The 15133-nt window shown below is 34.5% G+C and overlaps 2 protein-coding genes across 2 annotated transcripts in view; both read right to left on the bottom strand.

Annotated features, from left to right (window-relative positions):
- Positions 1-7926, bottom strand: part of LOC115244700 (E3 ubiquitin-protein ligase Rnf220-like) — a 180442-nt gene extending 172516 nt beyond the window's left edge. Inside the window, exon 1 of the mRNA XM_029822588.1 lies at positions 7809-7926. The gene's annotated coding sequence lies outside the window, so the exon portion shown is untranslated. The remainder of the gene's footprint in view (positions 1-7808) is intronic.
- A 2703-nt stretch (positions 7927-10629) lies between these two features.
- On the bottom strand, positions 10630-14485 carry LOC115244708 (GDNF-inducible zinc finger protein 1-like). The gene is made up of 4 exons (XM_029822596.1): positions 14154-14485; positions 13634-13777; positions 11857-13253; positions 10630-11490 (listed from the first exon to the last, which is right to left on the bottom strand). The coding sequence occupies exons 1-4, from the start codon at positions 14307-14309 to the stop codon at positions 11031-11033; spliced, it is 2157 nt and encodes a 718-aa protein (XP_029678456.1). The 5' UTR covers positions 14310-14485; the 3' UTR covers positions 10630-11030.
- Between the last annotated feature and the right edge of the window lie 648 nt (positions 14486-15133).

The following is a 15133-nucleotide window of genomic DNA, read 5'->3' on the forward strand; positions in this document are numbered from 1 at the left end:
TTTTTTTGATGTCTCGCTTTAACGTCTAATTTCCTATTCATTTTACTTGTACATTGACATTTGCAGAAGTCCTCCTGACGTTCATTCTCGTTTCAAGGAACTATGTTCGCATTATTGAGTTTGATAGGAGTTTGATAAGTTTATTTTGTATACGCGATAAACGGAAAAATGTTTGAAACGCGTAACTAGATAGCTCATTTGCAGCATGTGGGTATTTCCGTGCTTTCAGGTACATATGAATGGCATATAATATCAAAGCAGCGTGGTGGTATACTGTTAATAACGCGAAACCACTGTGTTATAATAATCCGTCAAAACCTGAAGCTTCTCTCCCCCTCCCCCCAAACCCCCTAACTTCCCTTCTCCCTTCCATCCCGTATGTCAGTTGTATCATTCAATTCGCCGTGATTGACGAGTCTATTAAGCCGCATACTGAATGCTCGGTTGAAGCATCTACGCATTGGATTTTGTAACATTTATAATGCCAGAATTATCGGACCGTTATTAAACGTAACTGAAGTAATAACGGTGCGTTGCTTCCTGTGCATCGACTTCTCGGGAAACGATACGAGTGCGTTTCAATGTTGACTATTGGTACGAGTACATATGTCACGAAGTAACATCATATATTTCATAAGTAACCAGAAAATTACTTTTCAAAATCATCATAAAAAACATTTAGGATACATATTTATAGTGATTTCTAAAAATTTAAACGGTTTGATTTCAAAAGTAAGTTTATTCACACTATTTTCTCATTATTTTCGATATTCCGGGATTAAACCGTGTAATTGTGTTTATAATAACAAATTTTTTTAGCGATACAAGACCAACTTTTCCTTAATATAAACGTTAGAAGATTAGATACAGTTGTGTAATAGTTTGCATAAAATTGTTACAGAGATCATAAATTCATCTGTAAACGTAAAGTGTGAAACGTTACCGGTCAATATAAACCGCGCGGCTAAGGGAGCGAAACGGAAGTACGAAATGATTTCATCGGCGAGAATGGACAACCACAGTTTCCGGATAAACATTTCATTCGGTCGATAATGATGCGGGCGATGAGTTACACGCGGGGGTATTAGTACGCGCCGCGATTAGTTTATTATACTTTTATACGGGGAAATGAGGTTCGTGTTCGACGACCCGACATATATGCGCCCGCGGTCCAATCAGTGATTTATTAGATATTCATTATTATTTTAATTGCGGCCCCTGCCCTTTTTTCGCGACCGACGCGACGCGCGCTGCTTGCATATTTGCAATAATTTTTTATCATTTTTTTTTTCCCTCGCGCTCCCGCGGACGGCAAAGCGCGAGCGTATTTTGTCACCATGCCATCGCAATTAGGTTCGCCCCGAAATTATCTCATTTTTTAACGATGCTGAATTTTGATGCAACCGGTTAGGTTATCTGGCTATCATCCTCGTTCTACTGCTTTCTATGCCGTATCTACCGTTTCGCATATGCACGTGTTTTATCCGGACCCGATTGATGTTCCGCACGTATAAAAAATATTCAAGCGTTTAAAAACACTGTGGAATATACACGCTTATAATTAACCGCGATGCCCATTCGTTAAATGTTTGCGGCAATCACAGTTATGATATAAAGTATAAAGATGTGTGTGATATATAAAATCGTAAAAGAGTTTTGTTATTATCGGGAGTTTAATAATGATATTTCCCGTAATTCGCGTTATCGATACGATTTTGATTGTAGTAAAATTTAGTTTAAAATCACTTGCAAAAAAGTTAATCCGAATTCATATTTTTATGTAATACTTCAATTAGAATACTATATAATTTTTATTAATAAAAAATGCTCCTAAAATTAATAAATATTTCACAATTATATTCCACGAACAATATTTCTAATTAATGTTAGTCATATCGCTGATCTCAAATATCAATGAAAATACTTACTGCACCTCTTTGGTAATATAGGCTTTATTTTTCTTTTTTTAACTAATGTTTACCACATGCTATATATAATAGTGATGCACAATCTACACATTTTTCTTCATGATCAAAAGATGAAATACATTTATATACTTTTGTATTTTTAACAAATAGAAACAATCACATTAATAAATTATAAGTTTTTAATTTGAATTTTTGTCTTCTTGATTTTAGATTCTTTTCACTTTATAATTATATTATGTTTAAACAAGCTCTCCTTAAAAACAATAATTAGGAATAATTTCGAGAAAGTATTCGAAAAAAGGTTGCGCATCACTGATTTAACATTATCTGCTACTCAAACACACACACACACACACACACACACACACACACACACACACACACACACACACACACACACACACACACACACACACACACACACACACACACACACACACACACACACACACACACACACACACACACACACACACACACACACACACACACACACACACACACACACACACACACACACACACACACACACACACACACACACACACACACACACACACACACACACACACACACACACACACACACACACACACACACACACACACACACACACACACACACACACACACACACACACACACACACACACACACACACACACACACACACACACACACACACACACACACACACACACACACACACACACACACACACACACACACACACACACACACACACACACACACACACACACACACACACACACACACACACACACACACACACACACACACACACACACACACACACACACACACACACACACACACACACACACACACACACACACACACACACACACACACACACACACACACACACACACACACACACACACACACACACACACACACACACACACACACACACACACACACACACACACACACACACACACACACACACACACACACACACACACACACACACACACACACACACACACACACACACACACACACACACACACACACACACACACACACACACACACACACACACACACACACACACACACACACACACACACACACACACACACACACACACACACACACACACACACACACACACACACACACACACACACACACACACACACACACACACACACACACACACACACACACACACACACACACACACACACACACACACACACACACACACACACACACACACACACATATTCACATTTATGTACACGCACACACCTAACTTTCTATTCATTGCACGCATTAATTAGTATGTACTTGCGTGTATAAAGCGACACAGACATGCGAAGCGGAATAGAAGTAACTCGAGTTATCCAACGCGTTTGTTGAAATCAATGCTAACAACTATTTTTTTATTTTATATATATTTTTCAAGAATGTTGTTTTTCTGTCAAATAGTGACATACGTGTCGCGTCAAATAAATACAATACACTCGAATTACCGTAATGTAGTTTCGTTGCATATGATATAAACGTGCAAATAAATTTACTCTCTACATTCTCCGATAAATTCTCATCTATAATATACAATGTACGACTACAACGTACTTAAACATTATACAAATTCGAATAATTTTCCCAATGAATTACGCAACATCTGCGTTACGTAATTTACGATATAATAAATATTGTATTGGATATAACGTGAATCAATATACATCTAAGTGAGATTGAAATGATATGATTTTTAATGATCACATTCATTCATACATAATCACATTTTTTTATAAGAATATGAAAATTTTCGAGTACAAGAAAATCAAAATCTATATTTGATAAGGTTAAAACGCGTTTGGTTGCAGGCAGACGAAATGCAATGTAATCGCAAGTATAAGTGCAAGCTGATGCGGAAGCTTAGGCGTAAGGGTAAGGACAATGGGACACTAACTTGTGGATTGAAGGGTCTTTGCATTCTCAGGGCCTCAGGCAACCCTCCGGCCTGCGAGAACACGACCAGAGACGGCGGCGGTAGATGATTCGGTACGTACGCAGAATTATCCATCTAAAACATATATCGTCGTTTTCTTCCTTCTACGTGTGTCTCGTCGATTAATCGTTTCCCTATTCTAAATATTCGATCGATGATGCGAAACGATGACGAGAAACTCGAAGAGAATTTCGTCTAAACTAATTGATGTAAGTCTCGAAAGCGTGACCGCGCGAAAGACGATGATCGATAGAAGATGAAACCGATCGTGTTTATATCGGTTAATCAGTTATTGATTATTAATTGGATTTATAAATTAATCAAACTATTCATGATTTTTATAATTACGGCGGTAAATATGATTATGAATAGACTATCTGACGTGTGCAATTTATTTTCATGTTTCTCGATCAGTGAATTTTCTTTTTTTCTCAATTTTTCTTACATGTTCTTTTAATTAAATTTCTTTTTACACGTTTGAAGCGTATATAATTATTTTCTCATGCTTTTTCATAGAAAATAAAATCCGATATACCTTCGAAAGATCTTTTGCTTGATCAATGTCTATTAATATTATTAAATTATTTTAATTTCTAATAAAATATTAAAATTTAATAAAATAGCTAGTTTTTAATCATTAACAAAAAATTTTCTTAATTTGCAAAGTAATGCAAAATGCATTAAAAAAAATCGTGTACTTTATATGCAATATTAACATATTATTCTTACTCTTTTGAAAGCGCATAAGCGAGTTTTTTTATACATATAAATTGACATTCTAAACTTCTCTAAACTTGTTAAAATTTTTATTCTTCATTCTTTTTTTATGAATTTTCTTTGAATCTTTATCGAAAATGCAAAAATGCGAATTTTTATGATTCAAGTGTAAAATCAGATACAGAAATCACTGATCGAGAAATGAATTGGATAGATTTGCTCGCTCGTCAATGAGAATTACATCGTGGCACATTAATTACATCGATGAGAATTACGTTATGTTTCCTGAGCGAAATGAAATTATAGTCTTATTTGATGATCACTTTATACACGAAACTAATTGAATTAAATGCAGAATAGCAAAGCAAAAATCAGTAATTAACGAACAATTTACTCGTATATATGTACATGTATAATCCATTATGGATAGCTCGTTTCTTAGATAAAATATTATATTCGGAACGTATAAAGATGTACCCTTGAAATCTAATAAAATTTCCAGAATCTTAAGTTGCTTACTCTTACGATACGCGTGCAACTATTGCAGTTAACTTTTATAAAAATTATCAGAAAAATTTAATTATTTTAATTAAATAATATTATCTTTGAAGAGATATTATTTTAAGAGATTATCTTTTAAATCATTATAAAAATTCTCTGGATATCTGACATTTCACATTTCTGATATTCTGTAATCTAAATTAAAGACATTCTAAAGATTTTGAATTCTTCATCGTATTATCAATACGTTAAAATCTATTATCCTAACTTTAAAAATTTTCATCGTTTAAAAATAAAAATTTCAATTGGAGTGCGCAAAATGCACAAAAATGAGCAATTAAAATACTTAGGAAGACTATAAAATAGTAGAAATATTCAATAATATCGAATATATAACAATTATTCCTAAATTATTGCTGAAAAATGAACAAGTACGAGCAAATCTCTGCTCACTCGATATTTTCTTTCACAAAACGCGATTTAATGGAACATATCAGTGTGTCGTGGCATGAGATCGCAGTATACCGTGTGTATCATTAATTATCGCGATTGTCAATTAATCACCGGTGTTGGATCGGGTGTCGACCCGCCAACAATTTCTGCTACTTCTAACCTTTCAATCAGAAAGCTATCGAATTCGATCCCCGAGTAATTGCGATCGATGCCAGACCACCTTCTCTTTTGTGGCGTGCGATCAAGTGATTGTTCGCCGATTGAAAAGACCGCGTACGACAAACAGCAGTAAATGATAAACGGTGAATATGTCAGCAAGACTGTATACGTAAATTCTCATTTTCAGGCCAGCAATCGAGTTCAGATACGTGTACGAATGACAAAAGACATTAATTCTTTAATTGTTTTTATCGATTTATTTTTATTGTGTGCAAGATTTAAAATTAAAATATATTGTGAATACTAACTTTAACAATCTATTAGCAATATTGCATGTCAAAGTATTAAAAGTATGTAAATAATGAATTAATATCCAGCACCTTATCACTTTACGCGTAATATAATAAAGATAATCGAATCGATAACTAATTGAAAATGTTATTTTAGTCAAACAGATTTCGCGTAAATCCTTTTATCTCCTGCGAGTATTGAGAAACGTGCTTATGTAATACTTCTATTAACTTTCGTATTTCTGATTATATATTCTCTTTTGATTTACAAAACATATTGCGTTATAACGTTTGCTGTATATTTATACATTTCTGACATCAAACCGTTATATTGAAATGTACACAGTGGAAGATCAATAATATATATGATTACAAAATTTTACTAACGTACTTTGCAGCACAAATACATGTCTTCTGTCAATCGTTCATTAATCGCTGATTGGTGGCTGTCAATTTAACAAGTATATCTAACGTCAAGAGAGAAATTAATTTAATCGATTATGAAAATTTGAACGATGTAGCGCGTACAAATAGATACTTAGAACAATGTTTTTATATAACATGTTTTTATTCAACCGGCAACATCCTCATCGCAGTTACTTCGGATCATTTTCGTTATAACGTTCTACATCAAAGCACATATATGAAATTTTATGTAACAAAATCCATTTCTTTTATATAAAAATTTAAACAATCGACAATATTCTCATCACTATGAATACGCGACACTTTCGCCACGATATTTGTATTCCAAAATGAGTACATAAAACTTTGAATAATCAGGTGAACAGCATCCACTTTTTTTGGAGCGATGTTTATTGCAAATTCAGACCACGACATTCTCATTGACCGAGCAACGCAACGCAATGCAACGCAACGCGACGCGACGCGACGCGACGCGACGCAACGCAACGCGGACACGATGACACGCGAGATCGTGCGACGATTCCAAACGCAAAAAAGATATGCTGATCACCAGTGCGCGTACGTTTTCCTCGTGTGCACTGAGAAACTGGTGCGCGACTAGCCGCGGCGAGCGGCTGTCCGAGAACATTCACAGAAGCTCACAGGGCCCGCTGCTCGTCTCCGTCGCTGCGCGTTTCCACGAGACGCGAATGCGACAACTTCAGTAACGATAACATCAACAGCATCAACGAAGGCGGCAATAAAAACTCGCGGTGCATCATCCTCCCAAACAATCCCGCTGTTTCGAAAAACGCGCGGTCCGCCTAATGTCGCTCCACCTAAGCCGCAGGCGTGCGCAACGTCTGTCAAACGTAAACGACGATGGTCACAAAAACCCGCGCAACCGTCTGACAGGCAAACGATGATCCGTCCTCTTGGCAAGAGATCGTCGTCCGCGATCGTTCGATCACGAAATCGATGTGCGGACACCCGGCAAAATTACGGCGCGGATAGCCGCGTTCGAAAATTCAAATCCGCCGCGCCGCGTCCCGCCACTACGATCGACAGGTCCGTCGACCTAACCTCAACCGCGGCTGTGGTGTCCGCGACCAGTACCTCGACTGGCGATCGGTATCACCCCCGTACGGGATGTGTAACGCACTGCTCGCGTTAAGAGTCAGGTGAATGAAAGAGAGAGAGAGAGAGAAAGAGAGGGGGCAAAAGAGAGACAGAGAATGACAGAACAGGGAATACGAGCGGGCGAAGCGAAAGAGAGGGAGAGAGAGGATGCCGCCTGGCCCGTGCGAGCAACCTCGTGGACATGCGAGTGCAGACTGATTGGAGCGTGGAGTGTGAGGGTACTTACCCACGAGTCGCGAGATCGGTGGCGGTGGCGGTGGCGGAGGCGAGGAGGTAGAGGCGTGGAGGCACCGACCGGCGGCGGCGGCGGCGGTGGTAACAGCGTGCGCGTGTGTTTTCGCCGCCATGACTGGCGCCACCGTAGTGACTGCCGGCTACTCGATGACGCGCACGCGTGACCTGCGCAGTCGCACGCTGCGCAACCACGCGCGACTCTCTTCAGGAGGCTCAATCGCGCACGGGACGCGCAGCCAGCAGCATTCTCGTTGCGTTCGGCTCTTGTAACTTTCATTCCTTCCGATTTGACGTTTTAACAACGCACTCTGCGACGTGTCAATCGACGAGTCATTCTCGATTCATATTTCCTCGTTTCTTCTCATTTGCTTGCTTTCTAGGAACTGAAATATACATGTGGCAAAAATTCAATGAAACATATTACACGATTATCCATATTCCACTTATACATATGTTTGGCTCAGATTCTCATGTATGAATAGAAAGCGCTGTGCACATATGTTACATAAAACATTAGTTTTTTTGTAGTAGAAAGCATATCTTTTTGCTAGATTTTCGTAAAATCTATGAGTGTATTTCAAAATTTCAATATACAAGATACAATTCTAGCTTAGATTGAAACGAAGAATGTACTGCTTAAAATACAATTACTGCATAAACAATATGTTTGTAAAAGAAATAGAAAATAGAATTAATTTCAAGATGCATTAAATCATGTATTGTAGAAATTTCACGAAAAACTATTTCGTTTTCATAAATTAGAATAACATTAATTCGAGCAATCAGTTTTCTAATATTATACTACAGAGATTTCGAAGTAAAAGTTGATATATGAGATACTTTTTGTCTGACGTTAAAAAATTATCAAAAACAATTAACTTAAAATTAATTAATGCTTAAAATCAATACAACAAATAAATTTTTTAAAGAATTATTCAGTTTATACAATAATATGTGTATATATTTGAAATCTATTCGAGCTTTCCGTATGCACACTAATAAACCGAAAATTAATTAATTGAATTATTGTCTAGTATTACTAACTAATAAATTCATGTACGGTTTCAGGATCAGATTTCGAAACTGTCTACTGTTTATGATATAATAATTGCCGAAAATCTACCTGCAAACTAACCGCAATAACACTTGAGCCATTAATAATAGCTATTAATTAACATAGGCGAAATGTATCATGTGTATAAACACTATACTATCAGTCTCGTATACCAAAAAAGCCAAAAAGTCTTTCTGCACATTTTCATAGACTGATCGCGTCATCTGGTGGAAAATTTAAAAATTATTATGTTACTTATTCAATTGGTTATAAAAGATAAATAATATTTGAGACATACATAAAGAATGAACAAATTATTGTTAAAAACACGAACTAAATCACAATACTTACACTTAATAAGTATTGTAACTGTATATTTATCAACTTTCATGGCATTCCATCTATTTAAATAATTGCGGAAAGCAATTTTTATTTACAATCCCCATCTCAAAACTATAATAATATAAAGTAAACAAACTTTTCTTGTTATCATCCATACACAATATTTTCGTCCTAAAAACTATCTAGTCCTAGTCTTTTAGTAGTGAAATAGCATTTGTGGTGCTATCTGTGATCAAAGAACAGAAATACCTTTCTTTATAATCGATAATCTATACAACCTATTATCCATAAAATTGAAAAATCGCAATTATATATTTTTAAAAAATGTAAAATTTTTAAATATTGTTTGTATAACACAAATGTAATTTTGTGTGAAAATGATTAAAAGTCATTAATTAATCTGTTATCGCCTCATATAAGCAAGATAGTATATTCTTACACAATATATTATTATACATTATTTTTTTAGAAGTGTAAATTTTCGTGCGTATATGTTTTAAACATTTGTGTTCATTATCTCTTATATAAAATTTTTTCGTGATTTATCATTACCCGAGAAAGTGATTTTTATAGCCATCCAATTATTTTATACAATCAAAATATTATTTCTTCTTCTTCGTACAATACATTAAATTTTTGCAAAAATATAAACATGAATATGAAGCATGCATTATTGCAACAAAGAAGCATTAAAATGCAATTTTATATATATTAATGATGTAATTATCTAATTTTAATAAGTCATAATATTATTTCTTTATTCCTCTAAGGAATTTATCTAAACAAGTAAAACAATTTTTTTTTTTTTTTTGAATTAAATTGCAAAATATCAAATATTTTCACAATAAATGTTGTTTTCTATATCATAAATTTATTAATGTCACGATTGTTTATTCATACAACTGAATGAATATGTAAAATTTTAAAAATCTTTGAAATTGTAGAGTATTTCAAAAATTTTCTAAGAAATATAAAACACACGCGCGTTTCCAATTATTCTGAAAATAATAATTACATTTTTGTATACAATAACAATATTCTTATACCACACTATTTTTAAGCAAAAATTATTTTAAAAAATTTATCATTTGATTTGTAGGAGTAACACATAGGATTTGTAAAATATTGTACAATTATTTCTAACTTTTTTTAAAGATTTGCAGAAATGCAAAAATCTTTATAATTTCCAAAATGCAATGTACTCTTTTATGTATTTAATATACATATTTATGTATAGTATACATATATTTATATGTATATGCACTAACTATTTATAATTTCCAGGTAAAAAATAAATATAATTAAAAGAAACATCTTAATAAAGATACGTTAATTCCACTGCTACAACAGGTAAGTTGACTTTAAGAAGGAAGGGAAATGGCTGTCTGTACATATGTATACAAAAATGAAACAAGAATAGTTATTAATAGCAATTCTTATTATACAGGATATATCACTGTTTCTATATTTTTATCTCGAATAACTTTAAAGTATGTATTGTATAAAAAAATATTTTATGGAAGCTATGGGGGAGGGGGGAGGGGGGGGCGGGTAATTCTAGTCAGCACATTAAAAATGCTAAACGCTGCCCAGATTTATGCCAAGAAAGATTATTTTTGCCTCTTTAAATGGTATCATAGAATTTTTTTACATATATCAATTCTTCTCATCATTCTCCATAAAAAAATATCAAGATTTTATAACTTTTGTATAAAACTTCTTTTATACAATGTATATATTTTAGTTATTCAAAATAAAAATATCTCATTTTATTTAAATTACTCATCCTGTATAGTCTATAATCTATTATGCATATTATTAGCTATATTGTATAAGAGTTGAATTGTAACAGTGAAGATTGAACAATGCGTCTTCATTTTCTTTCTCTGATTCAACTTGATTTACCACTATTTGCGTAACATTTTGAGGTAAAAACACTTGTTCTATAAGTACAGTTTCAGTACCCGGTTCCTCTATTACAGCAAGACTTTCCTCCGATTCTTGTTGGACTAAATCGCTTGACTTTGACATAGTGTTTCTTCTCCGTTTCTCCTTAGGCCGATCCTCATGCACCCTCATATGTCGTCGTAGATCATATTTCCCGACGAATCCCATATTACAAGTTTCGCATTTGAATGGCTTGTTTTCCGCGTGATTGAACATATGTCTTCTCAATGCCGCACTAACTGTAAACGCCTTGCCACAAACGTTACACACATGAGGCTTCTCGCCCGTATGTAACAGTCCATGATCTCTTAATGTAGCACGTTGATTAAAGCTACAATCATGCAAAAAATATTAACATTACATTATGTTCCACCTTCCTCAATTTTTTAAATAAGAATTTGTATACACACAATATTAAATGGTTAAATTATTTAAAATATAATAAACATGTCATTCAATAAATAATACATTTTTGTTATTCTATTTAAATTATATTTTGTCAAATTTTCCTTTATAAAGAATAGATCCTTTAATGTCAAACTTAATTATATATTTTCTTTAAATTATGGTTTAAATATAATTTATATCTTGTCAATTTGCTTCTCTCAAAAAATAAAGGAAAGATTTATACTTAATATTTTAATATTAATAGAAGTATATATATACTTCTTTCAAGTTTATATCAAATTGCAAATACCTTTTGCCACAGACTTCGCATGTGTAGCTACGTGGATTTGAATGTATCCTTGTGTGATTTATCAGATTACCTCGCTGTGAGAATGATTTCTCGCAATACTGGCACTTGAATGGCCTTTCACCAGTATGTACGCGAATATGCGTTTCCAGTGTACGATTGTTGGGAAAGCGCTTGCCACAATATCTGCATGGATACTTAGGTAAGTAAAGGCCTTGGGGATCCAAATGACTGACTAGATGTCGCTTATAATTGCCTTTGTGATTAAATACACGTGGACACTGATCGCAAGAGTAGGGTACACTATGTGTCTTCATGTGAGACTCCAACTCCGACTTGGCTTTAAAGCGACAACCGCATTTTGAACAACGATGCCGCGGAAAGTCGGGGTGACACATCATATGCCTCTTCAAATATCTTTTCTTGGCATATCCCTTCCTGCAAATGAAGCAGGAATACGGTTCCCGTCCAGTGTGCGTTTTCACATGCGCTCGCAACTCCCGATGACTCTCACAATCCTTTTCGCACACCATACAGAAGAATGGACCAGTGCTAGAGACGTGATTATCGACGGTGTGTAGTAACATAGACGATAATTCCTCGTAGTTCTGCTGACACAATGTGCATTGATATTCGATCCCATGTTCCTGTTTAACTTCTCTTATCCGTACGATTGCATCGTTCACACTCCCCAATATGTTATCTTTAGCATCGATAAAATAATCAGAATCAGATTCATCACTGTCTTCCGTTCTTGCAAATTGTTCAATGTTGGAATTACTCTTGTTGAATTGCTTATTTTTGCTCTGCATGTCATCGTCCACACGTTCACTACAGACCCGTTTACTTTTTTTAGCTTCCACATTAGTTTCCACAGGACTGGAAATGCGTACATTGCTTGAATCATCTTTTTCTTCATCTAAGATTTCCATTGCAGAAGCAAATGTGTTATTAACATTTTCAATTTCTTCTTGCTTTTGATCAGATGCTAATATGTTTTCTACAAATATTGATTCAGACATTGATTCATTCACAGAGTCATGATCATGTGGTACGTACATTATTGTAATATCCTGCGACGCGAGTATTTTCGAAATTTCCTCAGGTATATCTGTTTTTACAATATGAGCATCCATGCTTTGATTCTCACTAATTTCTTGTAGAATATTATGAAAAAGTTCATTCAATTGCAGATTATTATTATTTTCTTTATTGCCATTTTCGAGCAACTGAGGTATATGAGATTCATATTGTTGCTCGCTCTTAACTGTCTCATCAATTTTTAGATTCTCCAAAAACTCAACATTGTGTATAGATTTAACATTTGATATATTCAATTCTAAGGATTCATCTGTTTGTACAATGCTATCTTCATTGTCCTTATCATCTAATGGTTCTTTCTGAAAAAAAAAAAAAAACAGAAACTATAAACACTTGCAAAAATTGAGAACATAAAAGATTAATAAAATCCTATTAACATAATCCAAATTTCTTTTTTGACACAAAATGTTTAAAAAAGATCTTTATATGTCTTTCAGAGTTTATATTGTCTCAAAAAACAATTTATTTGTTATCTGTTAAAAGAAATTAGATTTTATTATTTATGACATAAATTATTTAATATCTATTGTTATTATAAAATTGTTCCAACTTTAATTCATTAAACATATATACAGAGAAAAAGAAGAAAGGAGGGAGAAAGAAAAAGAGGGAGAAAAGAAAAAAAGAAGAAAGGCAAAGTTACAAATTAATATTAAACTATTATTCGTTATTATTATACCTTAACAGAGACCATTTGATTTTCGAGTATCATCCTGAATTTCTTATCTGACTCTTGTACTTTTAATCTAAAGTTATACAAAACATAAGTTCGGTAAGCACATTTAGAACAGAGCATGTTGGGCAGTCCATCAAACTTGTCAATCTGTTGAAAAAAAGAGTCTTATCAATGTGTTGCAAATTTGTGCAGCCATGTAAACATTTCTTCCTTTCAGTAGCCAATTTTTGTGAAGAATGTTAAATTTTATCGACTTTCAATCAGGATATGCGACATAAAACAATCACTTAATATTTTATTTTATATCAAATTATGAATTATAATATCGCGACATTAAATTTCAACAGCTATATTTGCATTTACAGGGGTCATGTATAGTTAACCACTTTCGCTTTACAATCCTATTAAAAATACTTATAGAGATTAAGTGCGTACTTTTTTATTATCCCGCGTAATTTATTCGACATCGTAAAACTGCGCTATATTCTAAAACAAAAACTGATACTAAAAACAACCTATTTACCTGAATAGATGTGAGTTCCGCGAGTTTATATGATAAATTAATCTTGCTGGTAGTTTTGTCGTACATGGGCAACATTTTGCCACCTTCCTTCATACACGCACGGCACTTATTTTCAGTGCAAGAATTGATATTCGAACTCATAATTTGACGTGGCATGACGATACTAATAAAATTTTCTTCGAAAGTCTTTGAAATCTAAATGACAGGAGTGGCGACGATTATCTTGGCAAGCTATTACACGACATATGTAATATCAGGGCATCAGGGCTGCGTTCGAGAACATCACCCATGTGCACCGAGCGTCGTTCTATCTTTGTTATTTACTGAAAGTTGAACAAAGATAGAACGACGCTCGTATGCACACGGGTGATGTTCTCGAACGTGGCCCAGATTATGGCTGCGGTCGAGAAGATGCTAGAGATGCTTCGAAGCATTGCATTAACCAATCAGAATAGAGAAATCTTTACTCTTTTTGTCCTGATTGGTCAATCAAACGCTTCGAAGCATTTCTAGCATTTTTCCGACCGCATCCTATCAGAGGGAGAGAGAGAAATCTAAGAGTGTTCGAAAATCTACCCATCAATATCTAAAATAGTGTTCGATTGGCCAATCAGGACAAACCAAATTTTGCTCCTGATTGATCAATCAAACGTATCTCTATTCCAACGAGTAGATTTTCGAACATATCTTTGGATCTTTATAACTGAATTGGCTGAATTAATTCAGAGCTTATCTTTCTCCTTCCAATGTGGAGAGAAAAGAATACACTCTGAACTAGTGCAGCCAATTCAGTTATAAAGAACAGACCCCTTGTATTTGCATTAGTCGCCTCAAGTCTCGCGAAATTAATTAAAGATGTCGCTACTTTGAATGATGACTGTAACTTTGGTGATTTAAGCCTATCGCACAATGGCCGCGTTCAGCAGAGAAAACCGCTTAATAGCAATCGAATGTGATTGGTTCTTACTTTTAGAACCAAC

The sequence above is a fragment of the Formica exsecta genome, unplaced genomic scaffold (assembly GCF_003651465.1).
Source record: "Formica exsecta isolate Colony F162 unplaced genomic scaffold, ASM365146v1 scaffold83, whole genome shotgun sequence".
Lineage (NCBI taxonomy): Eukaryota > Metazoa > Arthropoda > Insecta > Hymenoptera > Formicidae > Formica > Formica exsecta.